General features: G+C 55.7%; 2 protein-coding genes across 3 annotated transcripts; one reads left to right on the forward strand and one right to left on the reverse strand.

Annotated features, from left to right (window-relative positions):
* Window positions 1–225: 225 nt before the first annotated feature.
* krtcap2 (keratinocyte associated protein 2) lies at window positions 226–2550 on the reverse strand. The gene is made up of 5 exons (XM_088620557.1): window positions 2411–2550; window positions 1329–1483; window positions 935–998; window positions 769–835; window positions 226–630 (listed from the first exon to the last, which is right to left on the reverse strand). Exons 1-5 carry the CDS (start codon window positions 2412–2414, stop codon window positions 510–512), a joined length of 411 nt encoding a protein of 136 aa, XP_088476683.1. The 5' UTR covers window positions 2415–2550; the 3' UTR covers window positions 226–509.
* A 1420-nt stretch (window positions 2551–3970) lies between these two features.
* LOC148640079 (tripartite motif-containing protein 46-like) lies at window positions 3971–19965 on the forward strand. Of its 2 annotated transcripts, none has more exons than XM_088620554.1 (12): window positions 3971–4410; window positions 8231–8486; window positions 8626–8776; window positions 9975–10173; window positions 10641–10787; window positions 11365–11460; window positions 11572–11825; window positions 13805–13926; window positions 14278–14604; window positions 17603–17832; window positions 18638–18705; window positions 18803–19965. In XM_088620554.1, the coding sequence occupies exons 1-12, from the start codon at window positions 4351–4353 to the stop codon at window positions 19254–19256; spliced, it is 2364 nt and encodes a 787-aa protein (XP_088476680.1). In that variant the 5' UTR covers window positions 3971–4350; the 3' UTR covers window positions 19257–19965. The 2 variants fall into 2 exon arrangements, with proteins under 2 accessions (XP_088476680.1, XP_088476681.1); XM_088620555.1 differs by lacking the exon at window positions 3971–4410 and adding an exon at window positions 6409–7141.
* Window positions 19966–20294: the final 329 nt, after the last annotated feature.

Here is a 20294-nt window from a genome sequence, read left to right on the forward strand (position 1 = left end):
GGAGGTCAACGTCAACCCCCTTACCCCCCCGCTCGCTCTGCTCCCAGCATCCCAGCCCCCAGACCTGGTGCTGCTGTGCCACTGGTCTCGGGCTGCGGGGGGGTGGGGCTCAGAGAGGCACGCTCACAGCTGCAGGGGGACAGGAGGAAGACAGGAGAGGGAGGGGCCTCAAGATGCCACTCTCTGCAAAAACCCTGGGCGCCACCCTTAGAAATTAAAACCATAAACGGTTTTAAACTTTTTTATTGGGATTTTTTTGGCTCCACGTTTTCTTAACAAAAGCTTCCTCTCCCACGTCCAATCGCAGAACAGCAGAGGGGAGGGGCTTGGAATGTGGGCCACAGAGTGGCGTCGTACGATTGGTTGGCTGGCCAGCGGCAGCAGGCTCCTCCCCTCTAGGACTTGCAGAAGGTGCTCTCGGGCTGCCATTGGCCGGCCAGGCGCAGCGGCAGAGTCCGCCCTGTGATTGGCTTTCTGAGGCTGGTGGGCGGGTGGGAGGCGGGACGTCCTCAGTTCTTCCTCTTGCCCTTTCCTGTGGGCTTCACCGGCGTCGCCATGGGAACGGAGGCTTGGTACAGGGCTGCCGACACTTTGTTGATGTAGTAGAGGCCAAAGAGGGAGAATATGAGACTGGAGAGAGAGAGGGGGGAGAGTCGCAGGGAGACGGAGAGAGAGAGAGGGCGTCAGGCACGACGCTGTGACCGAGCGCGATGGTCACACAGCGTTCCTGCAGGACGCCCTCCCTCAGACCGGCCGCCCCACACTCACCAGGTGGTGACGCAGACGCGGTGGACGAGCCCCGAGGCGAACAGGGACAGGCACAGGCACAGCAGGACTGCCGGGAGAGAGAGGGAGAGAGACAGACGGGCTGGAGTCAGACCGCTGCCAGGCACAGCTCTGCCCGGACTCGCAGGCCGGAAGGAAATCTACTCACTCTCCGGGAAGATCTTGGCCTGGAACCCCTTCCCAAACACCAGGTTCTCCAGGTTGTTGAAGGCCTGCGAGTGAACGGATCAGGAAAAGCACACCAAGTCTAAGCTGACCACCAGCACCTCTACTGGTCACTCTCAGGGTCAGAGTACAGTATCACAGGGTAAAAGTGGACATTCAGGGAGTCACAGTGCACAGTCAGTGCGCGGCATCGCCGTCAGGGGCACAACGGTGCACAGTCAGTGCGCGGCATCGCCGTCAGGGGCACAACGGTGCACAGTCAGTGCGCGGCATCGCCGTCAGGGGCACAACGGTGCAGTCAGTGCGCGGCATCGCCGTCAGGGGCACAACGGTGCACAGTCGGGGGGTGATAACGGACAGCACCAAAGCCAGGATACAGTGAGTGAGCAGATGAAGAGGATGGACCCCAGGAAGCCGCCCAGAATGGTCAGCCACTCCGAAGAGCCGAGCTGTCGACTGAACATCTGCATCCCAGCGAAGACCAGCACCGACAGCAGGGAGGAGAGGACCAGGGAGGTGCCCGTACTGACCGCTGGGGAGATAATCATTCACACAGGGACATCAGCACTGACCACAGGGAGGACAGGACCAGGGAGGTGCCCGTACTGACCGCTGGGGAGAGAATCATTCATACAGGGACATCAGCACTGACCACAGGGAGGACAGGACCAGGGAGGTGCCCGTACTGACCGCTGGGGAGAGAATCATTCATACAGGGACATCAACACTGACCACAGGGAGGACAGGACTGGAGAACTGACTATACTGACCACTACAGGGACAGAGTAACAATAACAACCCGAGAAGTTGTTCGACAAATCTGAGGTAGCAAATACAGTAGAGAGCGACTCTGAGAGGGAGAGAGAGACTTTATACATGCAAGAGATCTTTTCTTAAATGCCTAATAGAAGCAAATGCATTTCCCCGGAGAGGGAGGGAGAGGTCACTACAGCCACCTCGTACCCAGAACAGAGGAGTCTCTTCAGCTACTGGTCAGTGCTGCCACGTCAGTCTAGCGACCCCTGGTCTGGGACGCGGTCGTGTATTGTCACCGTCACGAGTGGGTGCAGAATACAGTTTACAGGCCTCGGAACTTGTTTCTAAATTGCCCAGCTGAGCTTCTCCGCTCCAGAAACCGCCGAAATCTGGGCTCTGTTAGAGCCACGTCAGTGTGCGCTACAAATAGGGTCCGACGGGAAACATGGAGGCGGAACTCCCAGAACGTCGCTTTTACCACCTTCCCCCGCGCTCTTTGCGTCCGATGTCAAAAATCACAAAGCCTACAGCCCCCCGTCGGCCATCACGGACTCCGTCTCCACCTCGACACTTCTGCAAATTCAGATAGCCCGACGCACCCTGCAGCCTCTCCCCCTTGCACAGTGAATACCAGACGGGCTCTCGCCACGGGGGAGCCCACGCCGCGTCCGTGTCCCCTTCTCGGGGCTCTGCACTCACTCACCCATTCCGTGAGATTTAAGCGCGTAGAAGTTCGTATTTCCCCCGTTGAACTGAGTTTACTCCGCCGACGCCACCACCGCTTTCACCGACGCACTGCGAGTCAGCTCCAACACTCACCACAGATATCGAGGAGCCTCACCGCCGGAAGCACCCTCCCCCAAACACAGCCGTTACCGGGGGCCTGGAAGAGCTGCAGCGCCGCCTGCTGGAGACGTAGGGCAGAGACCTCCACGAGACGAGTTGCTATAAATTGATAATAATAATAATAATAATAATAATAATAATAATAATAATTGCTTACACTTATATAGCGCTTTTCTGGACACTCCACTCAAAGCGCTTTACAGGTAATGGGGATCCATTACCATTGGTGGTGGTGGAGGGGACCACAAAAAAACAATAATAAAATTGTTTTTATTTTTCCTTCTCCTTTTATTTATATGTACTGGATACTTTAGTAGGCACAGGTGAACATATCCTAGCAAGTGAAGTCAGGTGTACTAGGATCTATAGTGACCAGTAGTCAGGACACCAGGGTCCACACCCCACTCTTACTGACAGTGTCCTGGGGTCTGTAGTGACCAGTAGTCAGGACACCAGGGTCCACACCCCACTCTTACTGACAGTGTCCTGGGGTCTGTAGTGACCAGTGGTCGGGACACCAGGGTCCACACCCCACTCTTACTGACAGTGTCCTGGGGTCTGTAGTGACCAGTAGTCAGGACACCAGGGTCCACACCCCACTCTTACTGACAGTGTCCTGGGGTCTGTAGTGACCAGTAGTCAGGACAGCAGGGTCAACACCCCACTCTTACTGACAGTGTCCTGGGGTCTGTAGTGACCAGTAGTCAGGACACCAGGGTCCACACCCCACTCTTACTGACAGTGTCCTGGGGTCTGTAGTGACCAGTAGTCAGGACACCAGGGTCCACACCCCACTCTTACTGACAGTGTCCTGGGGTCTGTAGTGACCAGTAGTCAGGACAGCAGGGTCAACACCCCACTCTTACTGATAGTGACAGTGGTTTAATGTCTTAGCTGAAGGACACACCCACAGACACAACCACAGACGGAGACAGACTCACAGACACAACCACAGACAGGGACACACTTATCCATAGACACAGAGAAACAGACAATGGCTCTCACACACGAACAGACACACACAAGCAGACATAGGCACACATGAGTAGACACAAACACACAGACACACAAATGAATAGACACACACAAGCAGACAGACGTGAATAGACGCACACACAAGCAGACACAAACACACAGACACACACAAGCAGACAGACACACACATGAACAGACACACACAAGAAAACACAAACACACAGAAGCACAGTTCAGAGGTCACACAAGCAGACAGAAAAGACACATGGACACACACGAATAGACACACACACACACACACACAAATACAGACACACACACACAGGCAGATAAACTCAGAATCAGCAGGGCTGCCAGGTGCGCGTGGCGCTGCTAAGCACGCGGTGCATCAGCCTCCCTGTCTGCAGGGGTCTCTGCGCATGTCCCCCGCCCCCCTCCTCCTCCTCCCCCGTTACTGAGCTCAGCTCCCCGATCTCGGGCAGCTCGTGCAGAACCCAGCGGAACCCGGACTCGCGCGCTGTGGACATTCGGGTGGAAACGGCACGAGCCGAGCCCAGGCTGCAGCGCGTTCTGAACGCGCGCGCGGTCCCCCAGCCGCGCCCGCACCCTGCCGCCTCTTACAACTAACAGGTCTAATTAATTTCCATCTCATCCGGGCGCGAGTCGCTGTCTGTGCTGTTCAGGGTGCTGAAGGAAAACTGGTTTGGTTTCTATCATCGCGGCGTGAAATACGCAGGCGCCACTGTAGGCACAGAAATCCATCTATGCGCGTCTCTCAAGCAGAATAAAATACTGAAATAAAATCGCGACACTGTGTGCGGAATGGCAGAGGCAGATTTTCAGACGTTCACCTCAATCATGGACGCCCTGGTTCGGATAAGTGTGAGTATTTCATTCTGAACGTGTCGTGTTGGTGTGCGCTGTCCAGATGTGTTGTTTGTCGAGAAACACAAAGAGGCTCTTGCGTGCGTGCAGTGAGGGAGCGTGTAGATTCCTGTGTGTCCACGGGAGTCGGCGCACGGCGCGCCGGCTCTTCAGACCCGCGGCAGAAGGACGGTTCCGGGCCTGATGAAACGCAGTGTGAGTGTGAGCGCCGGTGTCCAGTGGGTTTGTGCTCACCGGCGCCTTGCTCGACTGGAAGCAGGTCAGGGGACAGGTGGAGACAGGCAGAGAGAGAGGAGAGAGAGAAAACTGCACCTCTGTCTGTTTCTGTCTGTGTTTGTCTGTCTTGATACGCTGGTCCAGTCTGGGTCACACTGTAGCCCTACAGTCCAGAGATCACTGGTCCAGTCTGGGCCGGGTCACACTGTAATCCTACAGCCAGAGATCACTGGTCCAGTCTGGGTCACACTGTAGCCCTACAGTCCAGAGATCACTGGTCCAGTCTGGGCTGGGTCACACTGTAACCCTACAGTCCAGAGATCACTGGTCCAGTCTGGGCCGGGTCACACTGTAATCCTACAGCCAGAGATCACTGGTCCAGTCTGGGTCACACTGTAACCCTACAGTCCAGAGATCACTGGTCCAGTCTGGGTCACACTGTAACCCTACAGTCCAGAGATCACTGGTCCAGTCTGGGTCACACTGTAACCCTACAGTCCAGAGATCACTGGTCCAGTCTGGGCCGGGTCACACTGTAACCCTACAGTCCAGAGATCACTGGTCCAGTCTGGGCCAGGTCACACTGTAACCCTACAGTCCAGAGATCACTGGTCCAGTCTGGGTCACACTGTAACCCTACAGTCCAGAGATCACTGGTCCAGACTGGTCTTGACAGTGCAGGTGTCAGAGGAGGAAGAGGAGGGTGTACACAGCCCTCCTTCCTCGCCCATAGGGGCAGCAGAAGCAGGCGACACAGTGAGCTGGCTGAGTGTAGGGGGTAAAGAATATTTTGGGTAGGGCAATGGCATGGCGATGCAGTAGTCTGTCTGTGTGGAGTCTACATGTTCTCCTTCCGTCTAGATGGGTTTCCTCCAGGAGCTCATACTGACCAGGACTGACTGGCCACCCTGAACTCTCCAGTATCCCGTCCAGGTCAGACTGTTTTCACACTTCAGAACAGTTACAGGAACAATCTAATTAAGCCAATCGTTAGTTTAATTAGGGGTTTGATTATGCAATTAAGACCTTGGTAGACTGGAAAGCAGAAGGTTCCTGGTACAGATTGCCCTACATTTGGCTTTGGGCGAACTGTGAGCAAATTGCCCTTTGTATTGTGTGCAACTGAGAGTGCAGTCTGCCCACGATGCCAGTCTGCTTCCTCAGACACTGCACTGCTGGTACCACGGAGAGCCCTAACTTCTCCCATCAAGTTAAGACAAAGTGTAATTGAAGCAGCAGCACCAGGAGTCCGTACTGTGCTGTGATTAATCCGAGGTGATTCTCTGGGTGACAGTGAATTAGAGCTGAGCGAGTTTAACCCCCTCTCCTCCACAGGGTCTCATTGTCTCGCACTGGCCACAGCGCCTCGGGCTGTCTGAGGCAGCAGTCACACCCCGAACACCAGACAGGACACCTGGAGAGGAGAGAGGAGAGAGAGGAGGGAGAGAGGAGGGAGAGAGGAGAGGGGAGAGAGAGGAGAGGACAGAGGAGAGGGGAGAGAGAGGAGAGGACAGAGGAGAGGGGAGAGTGTTGAGCTGAGAGAGGAGTGGACAGAGGAGAGAGGAGAGAGAGGAGGAGAGAGAGGAGGGAGAGAGGAGAGGGGAGAGAGAGCGGAGAGAGAGGAGCTGAGAGAGGAGAGGACAGAGGAGAGGGGAGAGAGAGGAGGGAGAGAGGAGAGGGGAGAGAGAGGAGTGGACAGAGGAGAGGAGGGAGAGAAGAACTGAGAGAGGAGAGTTGAGAGAGGAGAGGAGAGAGAGAAGCTGAGAGAGGGGGGAGAGGGGAGAGAGGAGAGAGAGGAGTGGACAGAGGAGAGGGGAGAGAGAGGGGAGAGCAGAAGAGAGGAGGTAGGAATAGTGAGAGGAGCTGAGAGAGGAGAAAGGAGCTGAAAGCAGAGGGAAAGAGGAGGAAGAGAGGAGAGAGGAGGGAGAGAGGAGAGAGGAGTGAAGAGTGAGGAGTGGACAGAGGAGAGAGGAGTGAGGGAGAGAATGAGAAGGGAGAGGAGAGAGATGGGAGCAGGCGCATGAATGAGGAATAACAGGACCAGGCCGCGTTGCGATGCCGGTGCGCAGTGGCAGGTTGCTATGGCAACAGATGCATCCTGCCAGCAGCAGCAGCAGCAGCAGCAGCGCGGGGCTGGGCTCGCGCCGGATTCCTCCGTGTCGCGGCGCTCACCTACATAGAGAGACGGGGGGAGGAGGGGGGGGCGAGATTGATGCGCGGGGGACAGGAGCAGCGCCGGAGAGGGGAAGGGCCGGGGCAGAGGCAGACAGAGGGGAATGGCTGAGCAGCGCGCCGTCACTGGAGACAGACGGGTTCCAGCCGCCAAGACCGCAATTCGACCTTCGTCTTTCTTAATGCTGAGACTTGAAAACGCGCGCACGCCTGACCCTGTCCCCTCCCCCACTCCCGCTCCCGCTCCCGTCTCGGGAAGAGCCCTGCGCGCGTCCGCACGCCTGTAGGACCCGCCGTGCGCCCGGACCTCAGTAACATGGCGCCCAGGAACCCCGCCAAGGTAAGCCGCTCGCGCCCTCCGAACGCCGACCGAGGTCGCGAACGCGGCCGACTCGCGAGCCAACGGTCAGCGCTCAGGGGCGCACACGCGCCACCCCGCGTGCGTTGCGAGGGGAAAGCGAGCGCGGGCCGCCGCGGGTGACATTGGCGAATGACAAGCGGGCCCCGGGGCGGGTGTGCGGGACAGGGAGACCCGTCCGGAGGGGTGTGGTGGGGGGGGTCGGGGTGTGAGCGTGTTAGTGCACGAGGCTCCGGGCCCGCGAGGCGCCTGGGGAGAGGAGAGAGGGAGGTGGTGAAGGTGGTGACGTCATTGATTTGACTGCAGTTCTGTGGTTGATCTACGTAGATACAGATCTGATATTTCATTGCATATGTGTGTGCAAGTCTTCACATGACCCAAATAAAAGAGGGTAATCATTCTGAACTGTGCGACCCTGGCGTTGCTTCAGTACAGCTGATAGTAAAACCTGGAGCGGGTCAGGCTGCTGTGCACTGGGAGTCTGACAGCACTGTAAAACCTCTCGGTAGAAGCGGAACATGAGCAGGTTCAGCAGGATCAACAGTAGAGAAGCTCCCTGCTGTCTGAGCTGGGCTGAGGGAGACAGAGCTGACTGCATCACCATGATTTACCCCCAGCCCACCCCGCAGGGCAGAGAGGGCAGCGAAGCTCTCTGTCCACACTCACTCACTCAATTCAATTCAACGTGCTTTATTAGCATGACCGATGGTACAATCAGTAGAATCAATCAGTCTCTCTCTCTACTCTCTCCCCCCTCTCTCTCCTCTCTCCTCTCTCCCCCCTCTCTCTCCTCTCTCCTCTCTCTCCTCTCCCCTCTCTCTCCCCCCTCTCTCTCCTCTCCTCTCCCCCCTCTCCCTCTCTCCTCTCCCCCCTCTCCCTCTCTCCCCCTCTCTCTCCTCTCTCCTCTCTCCCCCCTCTCTCTCCTCTCCCCTCTCTCTCCTCTCCCCTCTCTCTCCCCCCTCTCTCTCCTCTCTCCTCTCCCCTCTCTCTCCTCTCTCCTCTCCCCCCTCTCCCTCTCTCCTCTCCCCCCTCTCCCTCTCTCCCCCTCTCTCTCCTGTCTCCTGTCTCCAGTCCAATATGAAGAGCATGGAGAGGGAGCTGCTGTGTCCAGTCTGCACTGAGATGGTCAAGCAGCCCATCCTCCTGCCCTGCCAGCACAGTGTCTGCCTGCTCTGTGCCACGGAGGTTCTGGTCCAGAACGGGTACCCGGTGCCGGACCCGCCCCCCGAGCCGCACTCCCCCGCCTCCACCCCCAACACCCGCAGCCCCCGGCAGGCACGCCGCCCCCCGCCGAAAACTGAGCGGCTGGACAGGGTGGTCCGCTCAGGTCAGGCACTGTCCTGCTGTCTCTGTCCACTCTGTCCACTCTCACTCTCTCTCAGAGCTCTCTGTCTCACTCTCTCTCACTCTCCCTCAGAGCCCCCTGTCCTCTCTCACTCCTCACTGCTCTCCTGCGCCCCCTGCAGGTTACGGGACGTACCCCGGGCGCCGGCGGCGTGAGGGCCCGCCCCCGGCCATGCTGTTCCCCTGCCCGTCCTGCCAGCGGGACGTGGAGCTGGGGGAGAGGGGGCTGTCCGACTGCCTGCGCAACCTCACCCTGGAGCGCATCGTGGAGAGGTACGCTGGCATGGTGCGGGCAGCGGGGTCAGCACGGGTCAGCCCAGTGTCACAGAGCACGGGTCAGCCCAGTGTCACAGAGCACAGGTCAGCACGGGTCAGCCCAGTGTCACAGAGCACAGGTCAGCCCAGCCCAGTGTCAAACAGCACAGATCAGCCCAGCCCAGTGTCACAGAGCACAGGTCAGCCCAGCCCAGTGTCAAACAGCACAGATCAGCCCAGCCCAGTGTCACAGAGCACAGGTCAGCCCAGTCCAGTGTGACACAGCACAGATCAGCACAGCCCAGTGTAGCCCAGTATCACACAGCCCAGTGTAGCCCAGTATCGCACAGCACAGATCAGCCGTCACAAGTACAAGTACAGTACAGGCACAAGTACAAGTACAGTACAGTTTAGAATAGTAGTACAGTACAGTGTAATAAAGCAGTGTAGTATAGTGTAGTACAGAACACTACAGTGAAGTGCAGTACAGTGTAGTATAGTGTAGTACTGTACAGTGTAGTACAGTACAGATCAGTACAGTACAGTGTAATACAGCCCACCTGCACGCCTCCCTGTCTCTCTCAGGTACAGTGCAGTGCAGTACAGTGTAGTATAGTGTAGTACAGTACAGTACAGTGTAATAAAGCCCACCTGCACCCCTCCCTGTCTCTGTCAGGTACAGCGCAGTGCAGTACAGTGTAGTATAGTGTAGTACAGTACAGTGTAATAAAGCCCACCTGCACCCCTCCCTGTCTCTGTCAGGTACAGTGCAGTGCAGTACAGTGTAGTATAGTGTAGTACAGTACAGTACAGTGTAATACAGCCCACCTGCACGCCTCCCTGTCTCTTTCAGGTACAGTGCAGTGCAGTACAGTGTAGTATAGTGTAGTACAGTACAGTACAGTGTAATAAAGCCCACCTGCACCCCTCCCTGTCTCTCTCAGGTACAGTGCAGTGCAGTACAGTGTAGTATAGTGTAGTACAGTACAGTACAGTGTAATACAGCCCACCTGCACGCCTCCCTGTCTCTCTCAGGTACAGTGCAGTGCAGTACAGTGTAGTATAGTGTAGTACAGTACAGTACAGTGTAATACAGCCCACCTGCACCCCTCCCTGTCTCTCTCAGGTACAGTGCAGTGCAGTACAGTCTAGTATAGTGTAGTACAGTACAGTACAGTGTAATAAAGCCCACCTGCACGCCCCCTGTCTCTCTCAGGTACCGGCACACGGTCAGTCTGGGCGCGGGGGCGGTCATGTGCCAGTTCTGCAAGCCGCCCGCCCAGCTGGAGGCCACGAAGGGCTGCACGGACTGCCGCGCCAGCTTCTGCAACGAGTGCTTCAAGCTGTACCACCCCTGGGGCACCCCGCGGGCCCAGCACGAGCACGTGGCACCCACACTGTCCTTCCGGCCCAAGGTAGGGACAGGGGTCTCTGCAGGGGCTGTCCTGTGTGCGGTGTGCGTGTATATACGTGTCTCTCACCCCTCTCTCCTCTCCTCCCTCTCTCCTCCATCTCTCCTCTGTCTCTCTGTCCTTCCCTCCTCTCTCCTCTCTCGGTCCCTCCCTCCTCTCTCCTCTCTCCTCCATCTCTCCTCCCTCTCTCTGTCCCTCTCTTCTCTCTCCTCCATCTCTCCTCTGTCTCTCTGTCCCTCTCTCCTCTCTCCTCCATCTCTCCTCTCTCTCTCTGTCCCTCTCTCCTCTCTCCTCCATCTCTCCTCCCTTTCTCTGTCCCTCTCTTCTCTCTCCTCCATCTCTCCTCTCTCTCTCTGTCCCTCTCTCCTCTCTCCTCCATCTCTCCTCTCTCTCTCTCTGTCCCTCTCTCCTCTCTCCTCCCTCTCTCCTCTCTCTCCTCCCTCTCTCCTCTCTCTCTCTGTCCCTGCCAGGTCCTGACGTGTCCAGAACACGACCAGGAGAAGCTGCACTTCTACTGTAAGTCTTGCCAGCGACTGCTCTGTCCTCTTTGCAAGCTGCGCCGGGCCCACGCCGGCCACAAGATCACCCCGGTCGCCAACGCCTACCAGGCTCTGAAGGTGGGTATGACACAGCACTGAGGAATGGGGTGGTAACCCCAGAGATCACCGGTCCAGTTTGGGTCACACTGTAACCCTACAGTCCAGAGATCGCTGGTCCAGTCTGGGTCACACTGTAACCCTACAGTCCAGAGATCACTGGTCCAGTCTGGGCCGGGTCACACTGTAACCCCACAGTCCAGAGATCACTGGTCCAGTCTGGGCCGGGTCACACTGTAACCCTACAGTCCAGAGATCGCTTGTCCAGTCTGGGTCACACTGTAACCCTACAGTCCAGAGATCACTGGTCCAGTCTGGGTCACACTGTAACCCTACAGTCCAGAGATCACTGGTCCAGTCTGGGTCACACTGTAACCCTACAGTCCAGAGATCACTGGTCCAGTCTGGGTCACACTGTAACCCTACAGTATGTTTGTCAGAATGACAAAATGGAGGTTGACAGAGGGAAAAACAGAAATGAGTAAATTTAAGTTAAAGGACAACAGGGTACAAGGAACACTGTAACAGTACATCAGCTATAGAACAAAATGGGACTAAAGTCCGTCATCAACTTGTTGACCTCTCTGCTCACCTGCAGGAGAAGATAACCAAGAGTGTCGGCTACATCCTGTCCAATCAGGAGACAGTGCAGTCCCAGATCACACAGCTAGAGGCTGCCATCACTCAGACTGAGGTTGGGCCCTTCTGCCTCTCCCTTCTTGTCTTCCTCTGTGCTTCCCCGGCGATGTGAACGAGCCCTCTCTTTCTTCCCGTCTCCCCCTCTCTCACTCCCTCTCCCGGCCAGATGAACAGCGGCTCTGCGCGGGAGCAGCTGTGCCAGTCCGTGCGGGAGCTGTGCGCCGCGCTGACCGACAGGCAGGGGGTGCTCCTGCAGGCCCTGGACGGGGCTCGGCTCAGGCGGGTCGAAGCTCTGACGGTCCAGGTCACGGAGAGGCAGTCCCTGCTGGAGCACGCTGGCCTGCTGGCCTTCTCTCAGGAGCTGCTGAAGGAGACTGAGCCTCCCTGCTTCCTACAGGCAGCACGGCTGACTCACAACAGGTCAGAGAGAGACTGCAGCACTGCAGACTGGTGTCCAGACTGACACTCTACAGCTCAGAGAGAGACTACAGCACTGCAGACTGGTGTCCAGACTGACACTCTACAGCTCAGAGAGAGACTACAGCACTGCAGACTGGTGTCCAGACTGACACTCTACAGCTCAGAGAGAGACTACAGCACTGCAGACTGGTGTCCAGACTGACACTCTACAGCTCAGAGAGAGACTACAGCACTGCAGACTGGTGTCCAGACTGACACTCTACAGCTCAGAGAGAGACTGCAGCACTGCAGACTGGTGTCCAGACTGACACTCTACAGCTCAGAGAGAGACTACAGCACTGCAGACTGGTGTCCAGACTGACACTCTACAGCTCAGAGAGAGAGACTACAGCACTGCAGACTGGTGTCCAGACTGACACTCTACAGCTCAGAGAGAGACTACAGCACTGCAGACTGGTGTCCAGACTGACACTCTACAGCTCAGAGAGAGACTGCAGCACTGCAGACTGGTGTCCAGACTGACACTCTACAGCTCAGAGAGAGAGACTACAGCACTGCAGACTGGTGTCCAGACTGACACTCTACAGCTCAGAGAGAGAGACTACAGCACTGCAGACTGGTGTCCAGACTGACACTCTACAGCTCAGAGAGAGACTACAGCACTGCAGACTGGTGTCCAGACTGACACTCTACAGCTCAGAGAGAGACTGCAGCACTGCAGACTGGTGTCCAGACTGACACTCTACAGCTCAGAGAGAGAGACTACAGCACTGCAGACTGGTGTCCAGACTGACACTCTACAGCTCAGAGAGAGAGACTACAGCACTGCAGACTGGTGTCCAGACTGACACTCTACAGCTCAGAGAGAGAGACTACAGCACTGCAGACTGGTGTCCAGACTGACACTCTACAGCTCAGAGAGAGAGACTGCAGCACTGCAGACTGGTGTCCAGACTGACACTCTACAGCTCAGAGAGAGAGACTACAGCACTGCAGACTGGTGTCCAGACTGACACTCTACAGCTCAGAGAGAGAGACTACAGCACTGCAGACTGGTGTCCAGACTGACACTCTACAGCTCAGAGAGAGAGACTGCAGCACTGCAGACTGGTGTCCAGACTGACACTCTACAGCTCAGAGAGAGAGACTACAGCACTGCAGACTGGTGTCCAGACTGACACTCTACAGCTCAGAGAGAGAGACTACAGCACTGCAGACTGGTGTCCAGACTGACACTCTACAGCTCAGAGAGAGAGACTACAGCACTGCAGACTGGTGTCCAGACTGACACTCTACAGCTCAGAGAGAGAGACTGCAGCACTGCAGACTGGTGTCCAGACTGACACTCTACAGCTCAGAGAGAGAGACTACAGCACTGCAGACTGGTGTCCAGACTGACACTCTACAGCTCAGAGAGAGAGACTACAGCACTGCAGACTGGTGTCCAGACTGACACTCTACAGCTCAGAGAGAGAGACTGCAGCACTGCAGACTGGTGTCCAGACTGACACTCTACAGCTCAGAGAGAGAGACTACAGCACTGCAGACTGGTGTCCAGACTGACACTCTACAGCTCAGAGAGAGAGACTACAGCACTGCAGACTGGTGTCCAGACTCTCACTCTACAGCTCAGAGAGAGAGACTACAGCACTGCAGACTGGTGTCCAGACTGACACTCTACAGCTCAGAGAGAGAGACTACAGCACTGCAGACTGGTGTCCAGACTCTCACTCTACAGCTCAGAGAGAGAGACTACAGCACTGCAGACTGGTGTCCAGACTGACACTCTACAGCTCAGAGAGAGACTGCAGCACTGCAGACTGGTGTCCAGACTGACACTCTACAGCTCAGAGAGAGACTACAGCACTGCAGACTGGTGTCCAGACTGACACTCTACAGCTCAGAGAGAGAGACTACAGCACTGCAGACTGGTGTCCAGACTCTCACTCTACATTCTACCTCTCTACTCGTTCTCTCAGGCTGTTGAAAGCGATAGAGTCCCTGCAGTGCTTCTCTCTCTCTGCTGATCCCTCTTTCCGGCACTTCCAACTGGACGTCTCCCGAGAGCTGAAACTGCTGAACACCCTGGAATTCATCCGGGGTAAGAAGGAGGGAGAAAGAGGTATTGGGGGACAGGAGAGGGAGGGAGAGGGGTTGGGAGGCAGGAGGGAGAGGGGTTGGGGGGCAGGAGGGAGAGGGGTTGGGGGGCAGGAGGGAGAGGGAGAGGAGTTGGGGGGCAGATGGGAGAGGGTTGGGGGACTGGACAGGCAGGGAGGGTGAAACTCTTCAACAGGGCTGTTCTGACTCTCCCTCTCCCCTGTGTCTCCTTTCCCTCTGTCTCCCACACACACTTCACCTCTAATTCTCCTCTCCTCCCTACTCTGTCTATGCACTCCTTTCCCATCCCCATCCCTCTCTTCCCCCTCCTCCTCTCTCCTCCTCCCTCTCCCAGCTCCCCTGGCTCCAGTTATTGACACCCAGCGGACCCTGGCCTACGACCAGCTCTTCCTGTGCTGGCGGCTGCCGCAGGACTCCCCCCCCGCCTGGCACTTCACGGTGGAGTTCCGGCGCCGCGAGGGGCGTGGTGGGGGGGTGCTGCGAGGGGGCGGGGGCGGCGCCCCCCGGGGCTGGCAGCGGCTGGAGGAGGTGGGCGGGACGAGTGCGGTGATCGAGCGACTCGAAATCGATTGCATGTACGTCCTGCGGGTGAAGGGCTGCAACAAGGCGGGGTTCGGAGAGTACAGCGAGGAGATCTACCTGCATACCCCACCTGCACCAGGTAACACTGACGCTCACCTGAGCCAGGTAACACTGACGCTCACCTGAGCCAGGTAACACTGACGCTCACCTGAGCCAGGTAACACTGACACACACCTGAGCCAGGTAACACTGACGCTCACCTGAGCCAGGTAACACTGATACACACCTGAGCCAGGTAACACTGACGCTCACCTGAGCCAGGTAACACTGACACACACCTGAGCCAGGTAACACTGATGCACACCTGAGCCAGGTAACACTGATGCACACCTGAGCCAGGTAACACTGACACACACCTGAGCCAGGTAACACTGACGCTCACCTGAGCCAGGTAACACTGATACACACCTGAGCCAGGTAACACTGACACACACCTGAGCCAGGTAACACTGACGCTCACCTGAGCCAGGTAACACTGATACACACCTGAGCCAGGTAACACTGAAGCACACCTGAGCCAGTTAATACTGATACACACCTGAGCCAGGTAACACTGACACACACCTGAGCCAGGTAACAATGATACACACCTGAGCCAGGTAACACTGAAGCACACCTGAGCCAGGTAACACTGATGCACACCTGAGCCAGGTAACACTGACACACACCTGAGCCAGGTAACACTGATGCACACCTGAGCCAGGTAACACTGATGCACACCTGAGCCAGGTAACACTGATGCTCACCTGAGCCAGTTAATACTGATACACACCTGCACCAGGTAACACTGACGCTCACCTGAGCCAGGTAACACTGACACACACCTGAGCCAGGTAACACTGATGCACACCTGAGCCAGGTAACACTGATGCACACCTGAGCCAGGTAACACTGATGCTCACCTGAGCCAGTTAATACTGATACACACCTGCACCAGGTAACACTGACGCTCACCTGAGCCAGGTAACACTGACGCACACCTGAGCCAGGTAACACTGATGCACACCTGAGCCAGGTAACACTGATGCACACCTGAGCCAGGTAACACTGATGCTCACCTGAGCCAGTTAATACTGATACACACCTGAGCCAGGTAACACTGAAGCACACCTGAGCCAGGTAACACTGACACACACCTGAGCCAGGTAACACTGACACACACCTGAGCCAGGTAATACTGATACACACCTGAGCCAGGAAACACTGATGCACACCTGAGCCAGGTCATACTGATACACACCTGAGCCAGGTAACACTGACACACACCTGAGCCAGGTAACACTGACGCTCACCTGAGCCAGGTAATACTGATACACACCTGAGCCAGGTAACACTGACACACACCTGAGCCAGTTAATACTGAAGCACACCTGAGCCAGGTAACACTGACACACACCTGAGCCAGTTAATACTGAAGCACACCTGAGCCAGGTAACACTGACGCACACCTGAGCCAGGTAACACTGACGCACACCTGAGCCAATTAATACTGAAACACACCTGAGTCAGGTAACACTGATGCACACCTGAGCCAGTTAATACTGATACACACCTGAGCCAGGAAACACTGATACACACCTGAGCCAGGTAACACTGACGCACACCTGAGCCAGGTAATACTGATACACACCTGAGCCAGGAAACACTGATACACACCTGAGCCAGGTAACACTGATGCACACCTGAGCCAGGTCATACTGATACACACCTGAGCCAGGTAACACTGACACACACCTGAGCCAGGTAATACTGATACACACCTGAGCCAGGTAACACTGACGCACACCTGAGCCAGGTAACACTGACACACACCTGAGCCAGGTAACACTGACACACACCTGAGCCAGTTAATACTGATACACACCTGAGCCAGTTAATACTGAAGCACACCTGAGCCAGGTAACACTGACGCACACCTGAGCCAGGTAACACTGACGCACACCTGAGCCAATTAATACTGAAACACACCTGAGTCAGGTAACACTGATGCACACCTGAGCCAGTTAATACTGATACACACCTGAGCCAGGTAACACTGAAGCACACCTGAGCCAGGTAACACTGATGCACACCTGAGCCAGGTAATACTGACACACACCTGAGCCAGGTAACACTGAAGCACACCTGAGCCAGGTAATACTGATGCTCACCTGAGCCAGTTAATACTGATACACACCTGAGCCAGGTAACACTGAAGCACACCTGAGCCAGTTAATACTGATACACACCTGAGCCAGGTAACACTGATGCTCACCTGAGCCAGTCGAGATTGTCAACACTTGTTGCCGGTTAAACTCTCCAGCACCATCAGCGATCTGAAATGATTAACTCGTCTTTCTCTCTCTCTCCTGCTGTCAACCCATCTCGTCTGTCTGCATCCCAGTGCGATCCTCTCATCCCTCTCTCTCTCTCTCATCCCCATCTCCACCTGCCGAGATAATCACTCCATGAATATTTCAACAGCGCGGTTCATTCATTAGGACAGGGCCCTAATGAACGCGTGTTAATTATTCAGGGAAAAAAAAGACAAATTGTTCTCTGCTGCCATCTTCCGAAGAATGTCGAGCTCGGAGTGCTCCCCCCCTCCCCCCGCTTCCCTCGCTCCCTCTATCTCCGGAAGGTCCTGGGTGCCTGAAGGCTGCCTGCCACTCTCCCAGATTCCCTGCTTTTTTGTTTTCCTAATTGTACTCTTTCCTGCACTTCTTTCCTCCCTGCCTGTTTTCCTCTCTCCCAAATTCTTCCTTTCCCCCTTTTCTGAACTCTCCCTCTCCCGTTCTCTTTTATACCTCCTTCTCCTCTCTACCTCCTCTCTCTCCCTCTTCTCTCTTTCTCATTCTCCTCTTTCCTGCCTCTCTCTCTCCTCTCTCTCTCCCTCTCCTGTCTTTCCTGCCTCTCTCTCTCCTCTCTCTCTCCCTCTCCTGTCTTTCCTGCCTCCTTCCCCTCTTTCTCCCGGTGGAAGTCTCCTTTCCTCCTCTCTCCCTCTTCTGCTCTATCCTATCTTTCCTCTTCTCCCCTCTCCCTCCTCCTGTCTTTCCTCTCCCTCCCTCTCTTCCTGTCTCTCCTCTCCCTCCTCTCAGTGCTGAATTTCTTCCTGGACTCGCGCTGGGGTTTCCATGGCGACCGGCTGGTGCTCGGTAAGGAGCAGCGCGGCGCCCGCAGCGTGCCCGGGGTGCCCCTGCTGCAGGCCGCCGACCGCGCCCTCACTTCCTGCCACCTGACCTCTGACCTCCTGATCGGGGACGTGGCCGTCACGCAGGGGCGACACTACTGGGCGTGCGCGGTGGACCCTGGGTCCTACGTGGTGAAGGTAAAGGTCATCACGGGGCGCAGCGTTCCCTAACGAGCCCGGTCTCGTTAACATCACGGCAGTCAGGAGCCTACGAATTCAGTCAGTTCACTGGAAAGTAGAAATAGTCAAGAATGGGATGAACACTAACGAGTATTAAAGTGCCTGTAAAGATTACACAATGGTTTGTGGGAGGATACCTATAAATAATCCGTCTGTTCCAGGTAGCACTGATACACACCTGGGCCAGGGATCTGTGATCTATACCTGAGCTAGGAAATACTGATACACACCTGAGTCAGGTAGCACTGATACACACCTGAGTCAGGTAACACTGATACACACCTGGGCCAGGGATCTGTGATCTATACCTGAGCTAGGAAATACTGACACACACCTGAGTCAGGTAACACTGATACACACCTGGGCCAGGTAGCACTGATACACACCTGGGCCAGGGATCTGTGATCTATACCTGAGCTAGGAAATACTGATACACACCTGAGTCAGGTAACACTGATACACACCTGAGTCAGGTAACACTGATACACACCTGGGCCAGGTAACACTGATACACACCTGGGCCAGGGATCTGTGATCTACACAGAGCTAGGAAATACTGATAGACACCTGAGCCAGGTAACACTGATACACACCTGGGCCAGGGATCTGTGGTCTATACCTGAGCTAGGAAATACTGATACACACCTGAGTCAGGTAACACTGATACACACCTGGGCCAGGGATCTGTGATCTATACCTGAGCCAGGAACTGTTGATACACGTGTACTGGGAGTGTCACCGTCCTGCTCTCTCTGTGCCGCAGGTGGGCGTCGGCCTGGAGGCCAGGCTGCAGGAGTGGTTCCATCTGCCCCAGGACATGGCCAGCCCACGGTGAGGGAGAGAGAGGGTCGTTCCTCTTCATGCTTCAGTTCCCCACCTGCCCCCCCTTCTCTTTCACCCTCTCCCTCTCTTGCCCCCCTGTCTCCAGGTATGATCCGGACAGCGGCCACGACAGCGGGGCCGAAGACGCCACGCTGGACTCCCCACCCCCCTTCTGCTTCCTCACCGTGGGCATGGGCAAAGTGCTGCTGCCCCAGGGGGTGAACAACTGCCCCAGCAACGCCACCAGCCCCCGGGACCCTCCCTCGCAGCCCCCACCGCCGACTCCCCACAGCCCCCCCGCCATCACGGCCCCCCTCCCTCCCCGCCTGGGGGTGTGCCTGGACTTCGAGAAGGGGCGTGTCTCCTTCTACGACGGGGTCTCGCTCCGCCTCCTGTGGGAGGGGCCGGTGGATTGCTCCGCCCCCGTCTGCCCAGCCTTCTGTTTCATCGGGGGAGGGGCTCTGCAGGTGCAGGAGCTGGTGGCCAATCGGAGCGCGGAACAGCCCCCTCCCAGGAGGGTCACCATCCAATCACGAGCAGTGACTAACCTGGGCAATTGACCCCTCCCCCCCCAGCGGACAGAGAGACTGACCGACACAATGGCCTTGGGATTTTTGGACAGTTCGGTAGAAACAAAAAAAAAAAACGCCTCCAAAACACCTCGTTGGGAGGATTCTGTGCCAAAACTACGGACTGATCCGAAATTCTTTTTCCCACAGGAGCGTGTAAGGAAGGCTGGCAGTGGTTTTGAGCGTGTGTTATCGGGGAGGGGGGCGGTGGATGGGACTGTACTGTTTTTTCTAAGTGCTGCCTTTCTTGTCCGCCGGGCGGTCGTCTGGTCAGGGGGTCTGCCGTGACCTCTGTGACAGGACACTCGGACAGCGGACCTGCCCTCCGTGGCCACAGGAAGTGGAACTTCTTTCCTAATTAGCGAATTCTTAAATTAATGAAGGGACCCCACGGGGGTCAAAGTTAACCTTCTGGAATGGGGGGGATGCAGGATGATGCTTTCATAGGTAATTTCTTCTTACTGCTATAATTATCATCGTTAAGATCGTTACTATTTTATTTAATGTTTCTCTTATAATTCTCACCAATAATGAATTAGCTTGCTGATGACCAGCTCCTCATTCTTTAGACAACTGAGAAGCGATACTGCACCTGAATGAACTCTAGACTGTAGCATTTTGGAATCTTATTTTGATGATCGTCACAGTGGCAGATATTTTAAGGATAAAATAAAAACGAAAGAGTAATTAGACAACAAAACTGATTGTGTTGTAATTTTTTTAGTTATTATACTATTTTGGAACTGTAACCCCTATGGTAACAGACTGTAGCTCCTACTGTAACAGGACTGTTCTACTGTACTGGGACTGTAGCTCCTATTGTAACAGGACTGTTCTACTGCACTGGGACTGTAGCTCCTACTGTAACAGGACTGTTCTACTGCACTGGGACTGTAGCTCCTATTGTAACAGGACTGTTCTACTGGACTGGGACTGTAGCCCCTATTGTAACAGGACTGTTCTACTGCACTGGGACTGTAGCTCCTACTGTAACAGGACTGTTCTACTGCACTGGGACTGTAGCTCCTA

Source organism: Lepisosteus platostomus, chromosome 26 (genome assembly GCF_059453375.1).
Source record: "Lepisosteus platostomus isolate fLepPlt1 chromosome 26, fLepPlt1.hap1, whole genome shotgun sequence".
Taxonomy (NCBI): domain Eukaryota; kingdom Metazoa; phylum Chordata; class Actinopteri; order Semionotiformes; family Lepisosteidae; genus Lepisosteus; species Lepisosteus platostomus.

Bases quoted from the DNA above. Each gene is read 5' to 3' on its own strand.
- LOC148640079 (XM_088620554.1), top strand. From the start codon at position 4,351: ATGGCAGAGGCAGATTTTCAGACGTTCACCTCAATCATGGACGCCCTG. The intron at 11,461-11,571 runs GTTGGGCCCTTC...TCTCCCGGCCAG, and splicing joins CTGCCATCACTCAGACTGAG to ATGAACAGCGGCTCTGCGCG. The intron at 13,927-14,277 runs GTAAGAAGGAGG...TCCCTCTCCCAG, and splicing joins CACCCTGGAATTCATCCGGG to CTCCCCTGGCTCCAGTTATT.
- krtcap2 (XM_088620557.1), bottom strand. The intron at 999-1,328 runs GTATCCTGGCTT...GTTCACTCGCAG, and splicing joins TCTTCATCTGCTCACTCACT to GCCTTCAACAACCTGGAGAA. The intron at 836-934 runs GTGAGTAGATTT...CTCTCCCGGCAG, and splicing joins GGCCAAGATCTTCCCGGAGA to TCCTGCTGTGCCTGTGCCTG.